Consider the following 20,334-nt stretch of genomic DNA (forward strand, 5'->3'; position numbering starts at 1 on the left):
TATATATATATATATATAAATAAATGTAATCATGTTAATGAAAGATGTAATTGTACATGTACACGTATTTTTCTTTAACGGAAAAGATAATTTCACAACAGTTTTTTTTCTAAAACTCACCAAACTTATGTTATTGGTTGTTGGTTCAGGTTGTTCAGAAAGTTGCACAAGCACACATAGAAACTGTATAAAATCCTGGCTGTTGAGTCCTGATACAGGTGTCATTGTAAAAGAGTGGATGTTCTTATACTTGCTTACCTGATATACAAACATGCAGATTGTGCTTGAGTTTGAAACTCTCCAGCGGTGAGGAAGAAGACTGAGATATGGTCTGGGCCACTCTGTGCAGGGCATCGTCAAATATAAGCAGCACCTGGCATGGGGAATGCATCAAAACACTCAAATAAGGTCATGGCATCAAGGACGAAGGTTTGCGTTTGACTTCGGTGGGGACATAAACCCAAGTAAGCTCCTAAAATTTTATATGTTAAACAACATCAATTTAAAGTTAAAGTTTGTCCGTTGTGGCTCAGGATGCTGGTCCCAATCTTGCTGCACCAGAGTGCCACTTACAATTTTTTTTTTTTTTTTTTTTACCATAAAATCACATTATATTTGTCCCAAATTATTGTTAATATTCATAATGACTTTATCCTAGACTGGAAGACCGCACAACATTTTTATGTCTGTATGCTTTATATAGGGAGCTAATAATAGCCATAGGTTGCACTTTCTCTTTCCGTTTGCTCTGTTTTGTGAAACACCTTCAAAACTTCAAACTCATCAATGCAACTGTGTTAATAACTGAAATGAACTTCTATATTAACTGTTTTGGACTGCTGTCTTGAATTGGGTAAAATTCTGTGAGTTGTTCTGAGCGCGGCGCTGTGGCACTGCATTAATTAAAGGGATAGTTCACCCAAAAATGAAAATTATGTCATTAATGACTCACCTTCATGTCGCTCCAAACCCGTAAGACCTCCGTTCATCTTAGGAACACAGTTTAAGATATTTTAGATTTAGTCCGAGAGCTCTCAGTCCCTCCATTGAAGCTGTGTGTACGGTATACTGTCCTTGTCCAGAAAGGTTATAAAAACATCATCAAAGTAGTCCATGTGACATCAGAGGGTCAGTTAGAATTTGTTGAATCATCGAAAATACATTTTGGTCCAAAAATAACAAAAACTACGACTTTAATCAGCATTATTTTCTATTTCTAGCACAAGATAACTCATTCTAAACACTGCACAATACTATATAATCTGTTTTATTTGTCACTTTTATGTCTATTTTGGCACTGATCAATTATATAGTATATAATAAATAATACACCCCGTTTCTGAACTTGGTACAACCCAGTAAAAGGGAAAATGTGCATTGCCCACTGGCCGCCAGTATAAAAGTCCTTTTAAGTTTTTTGGAGGTTGGTATGAAATGACATCCTGTATATAATGCACTTATCCATGTTTGTGTTTTTGATTATTTTAAGGGAAAAGCATTCACTTAAATTCTAATTATAAAAATTCTTACATAACATTAAATAAGTAAATGAATGACCCTAAATGGTTCTGCAAAAATAATAAATATTGAAACTGTTACTACTAAATTGATGCAATTAATAAAAAAATAATGATATCAGCCTTTGTTCTCTTTTATGTACCATTCTGCAGATCATAAACATTATATATATTATTATTATAATACACACACACACACACACCTATCATCTCCAATCTCTATTTGTCATTGTGGATGTTATTGTAAAGAAAAAGTCAAATGACAATAAGAGTGTTTATTTTTCCTTGTTTCAGAGCAATATGTGTTGATGTTTATGAAAATACATGCATTTTAAATCATATGTTCTTTGCTTTTGGTTCCTTGAACAGTAAAAGTTCACTCACATAACAGACACACTTCATTAAATGTCACAATAATTATTTATTCTTACGCATACACCAGTAATATAAATATAAAATATGCATTTATTTTAAAATTAGTGAGACATCATTATTTCTGTGTTGAGACATCCATACAAACAGTTTAATCCTACCAAAATTGATAATGCAGCTGTAACAAAGTCATTACGGTGGCATTCTAAAATTAGATACAGAGGAGACAATACTGTTGTTGGTGTTTTTCTCTCTTTTAACAAATAGTAATTAGCAGCGTATGCACCACTCTATAGAAACTGCAGTAAATGAAATGTCAAACATATCTATCATCACTGTAAAAACAAGAAACCCATTCACAGTGGGGAGAAAAAAAAATCAATGAAAGGATGCTTTGTTAAATAATATCTTTTTTTTTTTGTCTTTTTTTGTTTGGTTTGGTCGACATGCTCTTTAATTGCAAAAGTCAGAAGGAGAAGTACTGAGCGAACCATTCTTGTCTCTGGGAGTCTGGAGAGGTGATGGGTGATTCCTCTCCTTCAGGAGGGCTGAGGAAAAAACAAACAGAAAGAGAGAGACAGAGATAGAGGAAAAAAAAAAAAAGAAAAAAAAAAAAAGACAGTAAGAGACACCAAAAGAATTACAAAACCACTGCTAACTAGTCTGGGCTAAACTACAGCTTTTTTCAGTTTTGAAAACTTAAAAGTGTAGCAAACCAGATGATTGTCTTGTTCTATTTTATTTTACTTTATTGTGTGTGTGTAGTGTTTTTATTTTAGTGATATCCCAGGAACAGAGTGATATCAATAGCCCATTAAACTTGCAAAAAGGTACAAGGCACTTAACATTTTTAAACTTTAATGTCAAAGTCACATGGATTTCTTTGAACTTTAAAGAGCCAGTAAGATGAAAATTCTAAGCTTCCTATCACTGTTTATAAGTCCTGTACATTAGGTTTAAATCCATCCAAGGTTAAAAAACATTGTCATTTTGTCAAAATATCATTTTAAAATTACCTCAATTCTCAGAAATCCCCAAACGGTTCGCGCGAAGCTGTTCAAAAGATTCAGTTTCCTTAAACCCCACCTTTCGGTAGCATACTGTGTTCTGATTGGTCAACTGACATAGTCAGTTTTGATTGGTTGTTCTGCACACAACTTCACAGTAAACAATGCGTTAGCATCTTTTTGGGGTGAATTATGTCTTATTCCTCTCATCGCGAAGCAAACAGTAAAATAAAAAACTTGAACAGTCTCGCTGCTTTTTCTTCTGTGTGGGTGTATTCAAGCCGCGCGCTTCAGTTTGAATCTGAATAGCGCGTTCAGCGCGTGGTCAAAGTGTTCTAGTGACGTACATAGAAATGGGCAAAAGATTTGAAATCTATAACGACTCGTTTCAGCGATTCAGAGTCGACTCCTTACTTTAGAAGCCAATAACTTTATAAAATCGTGTACTTTTTGGTTTAATTACTTTGCACATTGTTTACACTGATGGACAGCTACATCATACACTGTAATACAGGTTATACAGGTTATTTTTGATTTCCCATCTGTGTGGCTATTTAATTCATTTTAATCTCCTTGCATTCAAATTTGAATTTGTTCAAACAATTCAAAATCAGGAATTAAACTGAAATCAAAAAGATCAAAACCCGTAGCCCCTGCCTTCTGGATATCATTTAAAGCTAATCAGACTGTAGCTTGAGGTTTTAAGATGTTAATGTGCATAATACACAGAAAAAGGTATAAAAGCTGTCACTGGGGTGGAACCCATTCAAAAAATAACATGTAACATTTAAGTGCTAATATGCACCCTTTAGGGTTAATTTTGAGAATGTATATTAGGGCTGCAAAATTACGACAAAAAATATCATGTTTGAAGATTATTCTCTTGAAATTGTAATTACCATTGTTTGAAGCAACTGCATGCCATTTTTTTTTAATAAACAAGAAAGCAGTCAAACTGAAGCAAAAAAACTGTTACTTTTCCATGGTATTATGCCTCAAATGTTAATTATACATCAGATTGGTTTATTCTTTAAATAACAGAATTAAGTAAAAATATGCATGCTATTATAACGTTAATACAACTCAAATTAAAACAATGGAAACGCCCTTAAGATAATCTGTAAAAACACACTTTAGCACTCAGAATAACATAAATGGACTTTGAACAATTCATTTTATCTTTGAACGATTACATTATTGTGGCATCCTTAATTGTAATCGCGATTAGAATCTAGAATGTATCTGATGTTATGCGACAGTGCCAATTAATTTTAGAAACTTTGGACTGATTAATATGTCATGTGTATGTTTGCACTATGTACGCAAAATCCATCATATTTCAATAGACACAAATTCCGTGTTTGTAGTTTCTATCTACATTTTAAATGTTGACTAAAAGTTAAAATCTACTAAAAGTTAATTCTATTAAATTAAATTACTGTTAACATATTTCCTATAAAAACAGGACTTTAGGTAGATCAAAAAGTAAATTTTTGATTAAACATTTTAAATAATATCCTAATTCTTATTCGAGAGAGCATTTGACTAGAAGTAAATGTGTAATCAGTATTTTTTCCATCTTCTCAGACTGTACATTTCAAATGTCTACTAAAAGTGAGTTTGTCAGCTTTTAGGAGCACATAAGGATATAAACACATAGTGACTTAAAGCCACAAAACTCAACAAAGAGCACTTTTAAAAATATATTTTGAGCTGAAGTGCCAGTGCGAAGGGCCTCTAAATCATAATTCTTTTAAAATGACAACAGATTTATGAATATAAGAAAGGACCCCACTTGAATATTAAAAAGTTACTCTTGTTCAGTTGCTAAGTGGACTATATGTCACCCTGACAGGAACTGAACAGGATAAACTGTGTGTGGGAGCCACATGAGTGATCCATTACAAAAGCATAAGTCCACTTTATTTACATTCACACCAGCATGCAAGGAAAAATGCATAAAGGTGCTTTAGATGAGATGATACTTCCTGGGTCAAGAGCAGCTGTAACAGTGACAGCAAAACATGCATGATACGGTCACCTCTCAAAACATGCCAACTGCCATAGGTAAAGCTTTATTGTTGAAAAAGAGTGGAAATGTTGTATTTAAAGAGTATCTATGAAGCCTGAAACAGTGTAATTTACATGTTCACACAGATGCAAAACAGTATATTATGGAAAATGAATATTTTTTTCCAAATATAAAATATTGCAAATTAAAATATTCATTCTCTCTGATGCAGTGTGGGCTTCAAAGACAATAAAAGACATTACGTAACAGATGAGTCATATAACTTCCATCACAAACAGAACACACAACACAGAGACAGACACCAACTCCCAGCATGCACTGTGACAGTGGGGACACATGCTCCCATTTGCATTCCAATGCCATTTCCAAAGCTCAAGTATGGGACTTCAGAAAATAACATTTAACATGTACATCAGAGTTAGGAAAAAAAGCTCAAGTATCCCTTTTATTTGCCTGATGTGGATGCACTGGCTGCGTTTGGAATGGAATTCTAGCTTCTTGCATACGATGTACACAGTATATTACTTATTATTGTTGGAAAACAGTATGAAATAGGATGCACTATGCAATGACAATGATTTAGAAAATAGAGTGCTACATTATTAGCATGACTGCATTACTCTGCATGTTTAATTAAACAAGCAGTATGCAACTCAGAAATTAATAAAACCTTTTTTTTATGTAATTACATAATTTGATACAGTGTTGTTCTTAACTAAATATAACTAAATCTAATAAAAATTGTGTTAATTAAAATAAGGCTTACATAAAATAGTACATTCGAATTTAAAAACATTAATTATTAGAAATGATTTTTTTTTGCAACTAACTGTAATAAGTTAAAGTTGAAGCACTAAATCAGCACTGAAGCACTTAAACTAAATCTGAAATAAAATAAAGCCAAACAGAAATATAAAACAAATTAAATATAAAAATAATTCAAAATATTAATATTATATTAGTATGTAAATAAAATGATTAAAATCTATATAATAAAATAACATTTAGTGTAAAATGCCATACAATTATGGAAATTATTAAAAATAAATAGAGAAATTTGTACACATTTTTCATGGAAATGAAAAGTTTAAACTAAGAGCATTGCATGATGGGATACAGCACCCAGCATAATATGCTCTGTTGTATACTGCACATGTTTGGAAAATATAATATTCCTTGCATTCTAAATATTTTAAACATGTGTAGTATGGTAGCATTCCATTCCAAACAAGTGCATCGATTATGAAATCAAATAAAAAGTCAAGGTGAATAACTTTTTGGTCACCAGCTTAAATTCTCCCATGTATCACCCCAAAAAGCAGCACACCCTTCAAATAGCACCAAATCCAAATAAGAATTGTAACATAGAGCAACTCTGAGATCAGAGTGACCCACTTATTATTCAAGTTAATTACTTGTTTCAGAGGAAACTGGAGCCGTAATTCCTGATTTCACACTCTCTGTTAGGCAGAGAGGAGCCTGGGAGATGCAAACGCAAAGCAAACCATCAGAAGTTTCTGTGTGCATTTCCTTGGCACATAAAAGGGATACAACAGCTGCCTCTAGAAGAGTGGGCGGTCAGTGTGCTGGTGTGTCTGTCCGCTGGCCTGTGGTGCAGAGAGCGAGGCGTCTGCCGTGATGAGGTGCGCCTCACCTCGTCAATTTCTTGGCTTCGGTGAGAGGGATAGGTGGGGGCAGGGGTTTGCTCGTGTTAGGCTCCAGTTGGTGAATGGGGGAGTTAGGGATGGGCTCGAGGCGGTTGGGCTGGGACTGGCCGCTCCCTGTCCCGGAAGCCTCCACATTGGCCCTAAGATTGGCCGAGCTGCTGAATCGGGTGGCTGATTTGTCGTTCTTTCGCTTTTGCTACATAGGATGACAAGAAAGGCAAACAAAAAAGGAAGTTGGGAGAGCTTGATGCTCCATTTTTAAGAGGTTCTCTCAATGATCGCTTCCTAACAAACGCCCACCCTGAAAATCAAGCTCGCAACACTCAGCAGAGGAAGCATCAGACGCTCTCAGCCAATCAAATCAAAATGAGTCGAAAGAGATGTGTCAGAGGGAGAGGCTGTTGAAAATTGCAGACTGAAAGAAGAATGGCTTGGAAAGCAAAGAAGAACTGGATGTCTAAACAGGAAGAGAACGCAGAGTAACGAGACACACTAACAATCACACGTGAACACACACATATATGTACATGTAATCACAGACACTTGGAAGTTATAGAACACAGATGAGGGCAACAGTGAAACATCTGGTCAAACAGAATGACATTGTTTAGACTGGGTCAGGAACTGCTTGTGATGTAAGGAACAAACACCATTCTCTCTTAAGCTCTGGAAAAACAACGTTAAAAGGATGGTTCACTCAAAAATGAAAATTCAGTCATCATTTACTCACCCTTGCATTGTTTCAAAACTGTATTAATTTGATTTGTGTACTTCACAATTGCAAGGCTTTTAAGCTTCCAAATGGAAACAAACGGACCATAAAAGAATCCTAAAAGTAGTTTATGATAGCTTTAAACATCAGTTGAAGATCAGAAGTTATTTGCTAAAATTGGGTCTGAATCATAACATTCACTGATTCAATGAAATTATCAAAATTAGTGCAAAAAAAAATCATTAATTGTAAAAAAAAACTCTAAATATAATTCACCTTAAATTTAAATGTTGCCGTGGCAAACAAATAAAATGAGTTAAGTTCTTATTTAAGCACTGCAATTCTAAAACTCAAATAAAGCTATATATATATATATATATATTAGGGCTGTCAAAAATAGCGCGTTAACGACGTTAATTAGTTGTTTGTCGTTAATTACGTCAAATTTTTTAACGCATTTCACGCATTCGCAGTGTGACAAATTATTTAGGTCAGGAAAGTCTCGTCGATCTCTGAATTCTCAAGATAGTAAAAAACAGCGGCGAGCGCTGCGACGAAAACACAGAAGAAGCTTAAGGTTTTACCTCAGTTACTCTCAAATCCATTCATGCCAAGCTCGATAAACAGAGACGACTTTGGTAGTTGATACGCTGGAGCTTCTTCCTGTTATAGCGTCCTGTGTTTCACATTGCGCATGCGCCGAACGCCTACATGCAATGCAGCGAAAATTACAGCTGTTTGGAAAAGCATTTGCATTTTTACTTGGTTTTACTGGCACTTGAAGCCTTCAGAACGTGAAAATATTGATCCTAAAGTATTGTGGCAGAGCAAATGAACACCTCCTAAAAACAAGAGTGCCCAGAGTGCAGAGGGCGCATGTTTGTGTTTCTGAGTTCATTCTTTCGAGTTTCTCTATGCATAATTTCATAGATATGTGGCTATATTTAACCACTGGTTCACCTAAAACTCTTACAATATCTGTAGTTAAATGGCATGGTTTGATATAGTGCTCAGGTAAATTTGATTAAGTAAATGTTAAACTTTTGAAATTCAGAAAAAAAAGAACCACATATTGATGAATCAATACATGAAAATTATGTATCTGTGTCCTGTTATTTATCTTTTGGTACGCATTTCAGAAAAAAAAATGGTTAGGATTCAGGTGTAATTGCAAATAGTGATTAATCATGATTAATCCACTGAAAATTCTGATTAATTTGATTTAAAATTTTAATCATTTGACAGCCCTAATATATATATATCTCAAAAAGACCTTTTTTTTTTTTTTCTAAGGACAAACTCAGATTGAAATAAAAACTACAAATATAAAATTAAACTAATTAAAATATTAAAATACTAATAAATGCTTAGTATAGTATAGTAAATAGTGTATTAAATGATTTTAGTATAAAATAATGAATACAATATTTCTTTAGCATTGGTATTGTGGTAGTAGGGCTGGACGATTATGGCCTAAAGTCAAAACCTCGATTAATTGAACATTTTACCTCGATTACGATTAATGAATGATTATTTTGTGTCTGTTTTTTTTTTAGCCCTCATAGTTCACTTACAAGGTTTGTACTGTAAACAGGGCCATAGTTCGGGTTTGCGGAGCCCGGTTCAGGTTGTACCAGTGAGCCCTGTTTGAAAGTGTTTAATTTGTATGTTCGTTCTGTTTATGTGTTCATCAACATGCTCGCCACGTCTCAGAATGCAACGCGGCGCCCAAGCCCTATTAGACGCGGTCACTTTAAGAGACAATGTGAATGCATCCAATATAATACACATACGATTTTTTTCTCAACTGTTTACTTTAACTTAAGACATAACTGACAGTTTTTTCGAACATACTATCCAAGATGGGTATTTTCACATATTTTTTATTTATTGCAAAAACAAGCAAATTCGGTGTTCAAGTGTTTTGAGACGCCTCTCTCTGCGTGAGCCTGAACACCAAGAACACCGCGGTGCTGAAGTGGGCTCTTACACATCCTTTTCTGTTTGTTCAAACTGCGATTTGTTTTTGTTTCGTTGAGGTGCAGGAGGAACTTAAAGGAGAACTTTGCAAACGAGAGCTCGGTTCAGTGTTGCTGTCTGTGAGAAGCGGCTCTCTTTCCGCGTGTGCACCGAACAGAGCACACGAGTAACCAGCTACTCAGTTAATCAGTTTGTGAATTAGTCATACCATCTCTATATTATTGTGAAGCTGGGGGTTGTAAATAGCCTAGTTCCTTCAAAAGTAGAAAAATATGCTATAATAAGTTTTGAGATTCTAAGATACTTTAGTTATAAATCACAGGACACCGCTTACAACTGCGTTCCTCTGTGTGCGCGATCTTTACAGCTATGAGTTTTCGTGCCACAATGCAGCTTCGTGAACATGATAGCTCGATATAATAATACACATCCGATCGTCTAATTGCTTGAACGTCCAAACCATAAAATAAATACAACTGACAAAGTTTAGTGAAGACTCAAGGCTCACCGCTCGCGCGCCATCACTATGTGTTGAACTGGCATTCACCTCTGTGTTTTGCTTTTATGCCACTGACTGGCTACACATGCTTTTAAGGGGGAAATATTAACAGGAAATAACCGAAATAACAGACATGGGAAAATTACTTTGGTTAGAGGTTCTAAATTTCGGTTTTACATGACTAAAAAATAGAATGAAAAGAACATTTCATTTGCAAATAAGAATAAGAAAATATATCATACGGCTTCAAATTAGTCACAAGGGCTACTTTTATGATACTTTACTATGGATTTTGTGTACTTTTTAAGCTTGAAAGCTTCAGTCCCCATTAACTGCAGCTTCATGAAAGAGACTATCCAATACAATATAATAATTTCTTCTGCATGTTTGGAACGACATGAGGGTGAGAAAATGATGTCAGAATATTCAGAACAATCCCTTTTATAATGTGGTGCCTGTGTGTGTGTGTGAGTGAGTGTGAGTTTGTGTGTGTGTGAGAGAGATAGAGAGAGAGAGAAAGAGAGAGAGAGCTCCAGCATGCTCCTAGTGAACAGTTTTTTCAATGAACTCCAGTCAGGCATGTCAGTTGTATTGCCTTTGATTGCACCCTAATAAAACTCCATTCTAACCGGGCACAACACATCTGCTAAAGTCATCTTTTACAGCAATCAGAGCATATGATGTTTAACATACAGCTGTAGAATAGGATTTTCCACAATTTCTCTTGTAGCAGGTTGGAAACTCCAATTAGCAACGTACACAAGTAATTTATAACTTTTAGCTTTTTTAGTCTCATGCCTGGTTGGGATAAAGTGTAAGGAATGACATTCAATATGAACTATCAAGCACCAATCACTGCTATCATTTGCAAAACTTTGTGAGCTGCCTATGTGTCTACAGTTTATATTTTTGAAACAATGTTAAGGGTATGTATACACATATTAACATGCATTTGATTCCATTTCTTTGTGCTCTGCAAAGCTGTTTTTTTTTAATCAAAAGTGTTTATGCCATGTGAACAGCCAGCATCTAAACTAAAGTGGAGACCAGTCAGATCACTAGGTTTTGGAACAGCTTCTTAAATGAACCAACTACCAGCTCAACCCACAAGGATAAAGACTACAAAGAAGAACTCTTACCTTGACAAGAGGGTTAATGACACCAACATTTGGGTTTGTGTTGAATATTTTATTGAAGTTGGTCTCTCTGTTGACAAGCTCCAGCTGGTAAAACTTTTTATCATCCTGAAAAGAAAAACAGATTCTCTCATGATATTCATGGACAATATAAGACTGAAATAAGAGTCTCCAGAACATGTGACTAAACACAAACATTTGCTTTGAATTGTTCTGCAAGCTTAAATATATGAATAAAAATTATTTAAAAAAAAATGATATTAAAAATACAATTTCATGTTATGATAAAAATTGTCGAATTGTTTAATATATATTTTTTGTATGTGCATTTTACATATCCATACTAGGGCTGGGCGATATGATGATATTATTATATATCGACGATGTCTTGCAAGTATCGTAACGTCGATAATTAACTGAACTGCATTCAACTTCCTTTCCAATCATTTGTATGTATTGCTGAATTTCAATGGTTTTAATTTCAATGCTTCAGGTGAATCCTCTGTTGAAAAGATCAGCACAGTTTTTGTAGTTTTTATTGCAGTTTAAATTGGAAAGATATAAGAAACATTTTAGTTTTTTTGTAAACCAATATTGTTTTAAGAAGTGAATTTCACAGAAAATGTGGTTGAAACTGTCAAGAGCAAGATTAAGCTGGTATTTTCAGGACGGTTGTCATGCGCTGAAACAGACCTCCAGTCTCGTGAGACTCTCTTGCTAATCTCAGCAGGACCACGCACCTGTGGGATATCTCGTCTTATACAACAAGATTCACAGTTGAGAAATCTCACAATAAACCTGATATATTGTGAGTAAGCATGTCACACTTCTTAAAAGTGCTCTTACCACCAGTTTCTTGACCAAAGACTCTCTCTCGGACACCATATCCTTCAGTTCAGCTATTGTCTGCAGATCTTCGGGCCTGCTCTCTCTGTTCCGGAATTTTTCTTCTGTTCCCTCCAACCTGAGGAGCAAAGACGTACGATTTAGGATGACATTTTCTCTATAACCATTAAATGAGTTGTTCTCAATATCTACAGGTATATGTTAGGTTAGTTGCATGATATTATTAGCATTTAGCATTGTTTCTCGCAGTCCAAGATGATAGATGAGGTAAAAGAAATGTTGAATATAAATAAACTTACATATCAACTAGTTGATGAAAATGATCAAAAACTGACTGTTTTACACAGTTTTTTTTTGTGTTTTCATTTTTGGTAAAACATTGTTGCTTTAGCTTAGCAACATGCTAATGATTTAACTTCTGAAATCTATTGAAATAGCATGCACAACACTATTTGTGTAGGTATTTAAATTGTTGCTGACTATGTAGAACACTTCAAATCATGAAGTTTCCATGACGTTAAGGCTTCTCTCGGCAGCAAGTCGTATGGTTTAGCTATCACCACTGTGTTTACACTCAGTTTTTCATCTGTGTGGGCTTGTGACTTATTACTAAAAGTGAAATTTGACTATTCTGACACATTAGCTTAGTTGGAAAGCAAAGCTAACGGCTTTGTGCTTTGAACGCAGAATTAATGAAACACCATTGATCATATCAGTATGATGATAGTGGCATAGCCCTTTCATTTTCTCACAATGTATTAGTGTGATAGTTAAAATCATCAGCACCTTTAAATAGCCGTCACTCAATCTTTCTTTCATCAACAGGAATTCTTTGATGATCGGTGTCATCGAGGATCAATATCTCTACCGTTTCTGCTTTTTTTGAAAAAACGTGTGATGAATCTTTAATAAACAGGCAATGTGATGCTTCCCCAGAGGTATACAGAGTTAAGATTGATGGCTGTTTTCATTTGAAAACCTTCCCTAAGGTCTTCACAACTGCTTACAATAATGAAACTGAGGCTGTTTAAACTGATGCAAACAGAGGAAAACACTAGTGTTTTAACTACTAAGGGCATGTTTATCTATTCAGATCTATCAGCTCCGTTTATCCATCCATCTTTCTCCATTCTCTCCCTCTGTCTGTCTGTCTGTCTATTCATGCATCTGTAAAAGTCATGAAGAACAAAAATATGACTTCTTACGGAAAAAAAATATAATGATGTCATTTTAAAAACTAAAATTTTTAATATGAAATATGACTCCTGTAAACAAACAGGCTCATAATAGTTGTTCACTGAAAGGCCTTTCTAAGTAAATAACACAGTTCTCATCAAGCCTGTGTATCCATTTAAAGTGACAGCAGCTAAACAACAACAAGGAAAAAAAATAACAAAAATAAAAATAGAAAAGCGCATGCAGCATGTAGCCTGCAGAGTACACTTGAGCAGTTACAGTAGAGCAGCCAATGCTCCACACACGAGGATAACGGAGGATCACAGAACACATGAAATATTCATGAGACTTAAATAGGTTGAAATTTAAAACTGGTTAGAGGACTCGGTTTGGGCAAACTAAGCTGTCACAATAATTAATTGCACATAGGACAGGACTGTCATTTCACCAGCTTTGTGTTATGTTTAATTAGCTGGCTGTGTATCTCTGCTCTTCAGGGACACCTGGAGATGGCACGCTTAGGAAACGCTGAGGGATACAAGTTCTGACTGCTTCACACGAGACCTCATTCTGTTCTGTCACAGACTGACTGCTAATCATACTAAAAATACATGCACCAGGCAAAAGTTCAAAACATAATTTAAAGAAATAACACACCTAAAAATCATTTATTCACTCTCATGTCATTAGAAAACCTGCATGCGTGATTCTTTTGTGGAACACAACAGGTTTTCCACACAATTCAAGTGAATAAAGCCGTCAAGCTCCAGAATGACAAAAATACACCATGAAATAGCATAAAAGTAGTTCAAATTACTTGTGTACTATATATGTTTCCTGAAGTCATAAGATAACAATCAATATACAGCAATCAGTGAAGTATGATTAAGTGAGTGAGTACTGAACAAATGCTTCTACGGAACTGGTTCAATTTAGTCAATCAAGCCTATTTCAATGACTTTGAATTATTATTATTTATTTTTTTTAAATGACTTGTCTATTGAAAGCACTAAAAGAATAATGGAAGTTAACAATTGATATCATGGATGTGAGCTTGACAGCCTTCGTCTGCATTCAATTAAAAAGAGCTGCATGAATAGCTACCTTTTTTCAGTGAAGAAAGAAAGTCAAATGAATCTGGAACTACAAAGGGAATGAATAAATCAATGATAGAATCTTAATTTTTGATGAAGAATTCCTTTAAGATCAGTCCTTCATACCCTTTGTTTTATGAACACACAGTAGTATCGTTTTCACAGATGGATTTGATGAATTATTAATTAAAACCACTAGGATTGAAATGAACCCCAGATATTTAGCACTTTGTAAATGCAACTTTATCTTTCTGTTGTATTTGGTGGGCTGCAGGGCCTTTTCATGTCATGACACACACTTCCAGAATCTAAATTATTCATCGTTCTCAGTTGCAAATACTGAGTGGATTCAGGCAGTCAGATGAACTATTTTTATTTGACAATCTGTTCAATTGCTGGATGTGTTGGTGTTCTCGTTCAAGTAAACCTAAATTAGGTCAACTCTGACAGCAATATCTCCAGTCAAAGAGTTCTTGTACATCCCTGCCAATTTTCTATATTTATATGCACACATGCATATACAGCTACAAACACCTCCTGTTCATATATGGCTGCCTTTCTGAATCAAATTTATCTAAACATTTTTATAATTCAAAGTCTGTAGCCAATATTTGAAAATGTACCATTTCAAGCAAAAATTAGCGGGAATATAAATAAACTGGGACATTTTTTCCATTCCACTCTATGACAAAAAGTGTCCCAGTTGTTCATGTATTCACCCTAAATAAATTATTCACACATCCATCATTATAATTCAACAAATGATGATTCAATGATGGAGAAGAACATTATTTACATGCTTGCTTCTCCATATGAATGGTGTACCTTGTCAGAGCACAAAATAACTCCGATCCAAACACAAAAAATACACATAAACAGCATGATTTGTAGATATAGGCATCTGCAACTCTTATCTGAGCTGCCTTGACAGGGTCGCCTGTTCTGCTCTCAGTTTTCACTTGATATAAGTCTAGATATCTTCTCTGTCTCCCTCCCAGTATCTTTTCAGAAACATTGTCCTTATCTTCTTCCTCTCCACCAACCCCTTCTGAGTCTACATCACAGTCTGGTGTCCTTTCCTTAGCATTCAAGCCGTTTCATAGCCTCTGTTGCCAAATGCATGCACACAACCAGTCAAAACAGAAGTTACAAATGCTCCAAAATATGCATACTGTATATTGTATTCGGACTGTTTTAGGGTGCATGAACTCACAGGATCTGCAGGGCAGAGATCTTGTCCTTCAGCAGTTCCTGGGCCTTGTTGAAGTCTGACAGCATGTTCTGTGTTTCTCTGTGATGAAGAGCGTTCAGCTCGGCCATCTCCCGCTCGTGTTTCTTACACAGGTCCTGCTCATGAGCTCTGTCCATACACACACACAAACACACACACACCGCTCTCGGTGACTCTCCAAAACTCACTGTAACCCCACAGCACTGCAGCTGCATTTTATCCACAGAGAAATAGACTTTCAGTAAATATATATCGTTAATATATGTAAATATATTAAACATACCTGACAATATTTGGATAAATTCTGTTGTATATTAAGTATATTATATTTTTACTCTTCTAATCTGGGAAATATAATCAATAGTTTTGATTCATAAAATCATTTCAGATTAGATTCAGATTCATAACGGTTAACTGGATGAATACATGCAAATAAATAAATAAATAAATTGACAAATAAATAAATATTATTATTTATCTGTATTACCACTAAAAAGACTGTTTTAATGATTTGCTTGCTCGCCAAGGCTGCATTTATTTGATTGAAAATAGAGTAAAACAGTATTATTTTAAAATATTACAATTTCAAATTAGTCTCCAAATTCAACATAATCTAAAATGTAACTTATTCCTGTGATGCACAGCTGGATTTCCAGTCTTCAGTGTCACATGATCCTTTAGAAATCATTATAATATGCTGATGCTCAAATATTTCTATTATTATCAATATTATAAATGTTTAAAAACATATTTTGTGGAAAGCATGATACATTTTATCAGGATGATAAACAGGAAGTTCATTTATTTGCATTTAACATTATGACTGATGAATTTAATGTGGCATTGCTGAATAAAAGTATTTCAAAAATAAAAAAATTAAATTAAAATAAAAATCTTACATTAAGTTGATTTTTCTTAACACATACATATTCAGTACATGTCAGTGGGGTAAGAAAAATACAATTAAGATATGTTTTCTGAAAACAAAGCTAGGCAAATTTATTTTTAAACAATTTTTTACAACTGTTTGGAGGACTAGTTTGAGAAAATATTATTTTTTGTATAACTCATTCCCTCAAAAAATGTACACTCAAGTTCACTGTCTTTTATCCTATTTTAATTCAACATTTTATTTTTTCCAAAGGTTGTAATATTGTCATTCAGCTCAGAGCTGGTTAGTTTAATTCATGGCTCAGAGCTCTTTATGAAAGATTTTTTTAAAGTTATTTTTAGTTAGGGGATGTTCATTTTCCATACTGCAATTTCTATGCGATATGACTTTTATCTAAAACACATTCTCAACAATTCAGCCACACAATGTGATGGGTTCATATAAAGAGCAATAAAGCAGGATCTCCTCTCAGTAAACGATAACGCCTCTGGGGAACAACACTGCAATGTGTTTGCTGCATTTATCTCAGGACCTGGATATGTCAATGTTACATTATTGAAAGTGAAATGAGATTCACCCATCTTGCATTATGATGTGTGTTACTAAACAATCACATTACCTCATAAGAGCCGCTATGTATAATGAAACAGCTTTTTAACTTATTAATACAAAGGTGAAATATTAATATCAACTGCTGAATAAAAGATAGAATGGCCATGAGTTCAGGTTTTCTAATCCAATTAATTTCTCTTTTTAAAGTCTGTTTTCTTGTCTTTAAACTACTACAAAAGACAAACAACACTGTCCAAAAGAGCCAGACAGCAACAAGAGAACTGTGGGCAAAAGAACAGACAAATCCTGATAGGACTTTCTAGGCAAGGACACTTTTTTCTTTTCTTCTTTATTTCTTTACACTTGCAGCCCCATTCTGCTTGAAAATAATTGAATTTCCATCTCTTTCATCATCACCAATAACTCCTGTCTCATAAAACCAGAAGAGACTGTCACATTCGAGTCTGTTTAAGGATTGCAAACGTTCTCTACTGATCAAGGACGACCTCATGCAACCTCACGCATGCAGACGTGAGAGGAAATTTTTTCATTTTGCAATGAGCTTACACACTGTTCTCTAAATAGATAATACAATACACAAAATCGTGAAGTACACAAAACAAGTACAAAATAAAGTATTACTCCATTAAAAATGTAAGTACTCATTTTAATTTCACTTGAGTAAATGTACAAAAGAACTTGATTTTAAATGTACTTAAAAACTACATGTAAAACATATTAATCAAACATGTTTATGATTTATTCTAGCCTTTACTATTCAGACTAGTCTTTAACCAGCAATAATAAGAAAGATTAGTAAAGACATTTAATATATATTGATCTGCAAATAAGCAGTGTTATTTGAGTACTGAGATACTATTTAAGCTTTTATTTTATTTGATTCATATTTTCAGCTTTTATTTTTATAGTTTTTATTTTTCATTTTCATTTACTTAAAGTTTTAGTGATTTGTTTGTGTGCTTTTGCTTTTTTAGTAGATTAGTTTTTATTTCAGTTTTAGTTTTTGATAGTTTGGTACATTAAGGGCCCTATTTTGACGATCTAAGTGCAGGTGCACTCAGGGTACGTCCAAATCCACTTTTGCTAATTTAACAACGGAAATAGTTGGCGCGCCCGGGCGCATGAGTCTCATCCTCCATTCCCTTTAAGAGCCAGTTGCGCTCGTGGCATAACGGATTTGCTATTTACACGGCGGGATTTGGCAAGCGCAGAGATATAATTGATGACTGTCCATATAACAAAAATTAAGGATTGCACTGCATAAGAGTTTTTTGTAGGCTAATTAAATATATATATTTGTGGCGTTTTGTGGCGAGTGGGGCGGGGCCGAGAGGCGTGGGAACGAGGAGTGAGGCCAGGTGTAGTGATTGGAGATGAGCTGCACCTGCGCCCCACCGCCGGTATCAAGTCCCACGTAGGAGATGGAAGGATATAAAACTGGAGCGACTATAGTGAAGGACGAGAGAGGACCAGGCCTGGGACATATTTTATGTTTTGCTTTTTATTTATGTTTGGGTGTTTATTTTGAATATTAAAGTGTTATTTGATTGTGCGCCGGTTCCCGCCTCCTTCTTCCCGAAGTATATGGAGTTCTAATATCGTTACAATATATTTAATTAGCCTACAAAAAAACTCTTATGCAGTGCAATCCTTAATTTTTGTTATATTTGGCAAGTTTGTGTGCTGCTGTGCGTCCCTGTGTTTAATAATCAGCGCGTACGCGCGTTGTGGACCCGCCTATACTAACACGCTCTTTAAATAACAAAGAAAAAACATTGCCCCAGACTTTAGCCCACTTTTTAGTTGGTCTATGGCGCAGTCTATTTTCAGCTCCTTAAAATAGCAATGCAACAGCAATGCGCCTGAACACACCTCTTTTTTTAGATCAGCACGCCCATGGGCGCACATGCAAAATGGACTGAAACCAGAAAACACACTTGCGCTGCACCTTGCATCGCATTGCACCAGGTGTATGATAGGGCCCTAAGTCTTTCTAAACTGAATTAAAATTAGAAATACTGCATTGACAGCTAACTGAAAATAAAGATTTCATTTCATTTCAGTTAACTTTTTTTTATGGTTTTAATTAAAATTTTACTTTCAGTTTTATTTTTAGTTAACCATAATAACCCTGCAAATAAGTAAAAATACAAATACGAAATCTTCAGTCCCCAATCCAAGACTCACCTAATCTGCTGATTGGCCTCGCTACGGATCTTCAAAACCTCTTTGCCCTTGAGCTCCAACTCTTTGGTCAAAGTGCTAATGTTCTCGTTCAGGGTGTGAATCTCGTGGTCCAGATCGGCAATGTGCTTCTTCCTGCGACTGACCTCCTCTTGCAGATCTGAGATGCGACTCAAAAGCTCACGTTCCTGCAACACACGAGAACACAATGTAAACTGAGGTCACGATAAATGGCAGACTGACCTTATTTGAGAACGCCGTGGATTGTGTGTGGCTCTTGCTGAAACATCTGAATTCAGACACATGGAGTTCCCACAGATGCTATTTTCACATTGCACTTTGAGACTATGTTGGGATCTTATATTGACGACACATCCCTCTGGCTTGCCTTGCTTATCCACTACATCTTCAAATATATGAATAATTTAGTTATAAATAAATAAAGGTTGGGAGCAGCCAGCAGACCTACAGCTTTATTTTTAGCATGGAGGTTTTAGCACTAAAGATCTCTTGAGGGACGTCAGGGGCTAATGGGCCTCGAGTCCATGTCTGAAGTTACTGGGAAACAACTTTCGTCAACTTTCTTAAGTATTCAGTAACTTATTTAAAAAATGAAAAAAAAAAAAAAAATGCTCCTGGCAATGTACTAAAAATAAATTGGTTTTGAAATGAGGCATGGAAACTTCTCTTGCAGAAATACATCTCAAAGCAATGAGAAAATGTATTTGAATAAAACACTGAACATTACAAAGAGTATGAAATAAATAAATACATTTTCAGAAGATTTTTTTTTTTCAGAGAGTCCATGTTTGTAGTTTAGTTCCACATGACCATTTTCCTCCATCTGTCTGACCTTTAGAATTAAACAGGCTGTTCTGTTACTGTTAAGGATTTTATATGCAAATGACATCTGTTATGATTGGCCAAACTTTCTGCATGCAAAATGACTAACAAGGACGCTGATGTTACTGAATATGTTTTCCATGATATGGCATCCATTGAAACCTCTTAACCTTTAATATATACAGCACCCAAATATACAATATCCAAATCACAAAGGGTATAAATTAGAGCCTGACTCTTTAAAATGAAGTTTAAAACACAGAAAAATGCAGAAAATAAGCAAGAAGACTAAAAAAATCATAATAGTATATTTTAGTTGTTGGACACAGTTGAGAAGATCAGGACATCTGAGGTGGGACAAGGTTAATGGTTTTTACATTTGATGCATTTAAGCTCTCAGTGTATGTTAACACTCTGTTAGATAACAATTTATTAAACATATCTAATAGTTCTAAACCCCCCCCCAAAAAACATCACATTCATGCCTATAAAAAACTTCCACATAGGCAGTTCTCTACTGTAGTGATTATATACACAACTGTATACGTCAGACTCCAATACAGCCCTGGTTAG

General features: G+C 35.0%; 2 protein-coding genes across 3 annotated transcripts in view; both read right to left on the bottom strand.

Annotated features, from left to right (window-relative positions):
- Positions 1-20,334, bottom strand: part of LOC113113858 (RING finger protein 44) — a 1,123,463-nt gene that overhangs the window by 996,910 nt on the left and 106,219 nt on the right. The window lies entirely within an intron of this gene.
- The window catches only part of LOC113113841 (protein FAM184A), a 98,619-nt gene continuing 80,082 nt past the window's right edge, over positions 1,798-20,334 (bottom strand). The window contains exons 14-19 of one of the 2 annotated variants that reach the window (XM_026280342.1): positions 18,922-19,106; positions 15,252-15,398; positions 11,769-11,886; positions 10,926-11,030; positions 6,583-6,791; positions 1,798-2,437 (exon numbers count right to left, since the gene is read on the bottom strand). In XM_026280342.1, coding sequence (XP_026136127.1) covers positions 2,356-2,437; positions 6,583-6,791; positions 10,926-11,030; positions 11,769-11,886; positions 15,252-15,398; positions 18,922-19,106 — 846 coding nt within the window. In that variant the 3' untranslated portion in view covers positions 1,798-2,355. The remainder of the gene's footprint in view (positions 2,438-6,582; positions 6,792-10,925; positions 11,031-11,768; positions 11,887-15,251; positions 15,399-18,921; positions 19,107-20,334) is intronic. The other variant, XM_026280343.1, reaches the window with a different exon arrangement.

The sequence above is a fragment of the Carassius auratus genome, chromosome 14 (assembly GCF_003368295.1).
Source record: "Carassius auratus strain Wakin chromosome 14, ASM336829v1, whole genome shotgun sequence".
Classification (NCBI taxonomy): Eukaryota; Metazoa; Chordata; class Actinopteri; order Cypriniformes; family Cyprinidae; genus Carassius; species Carassius auratus.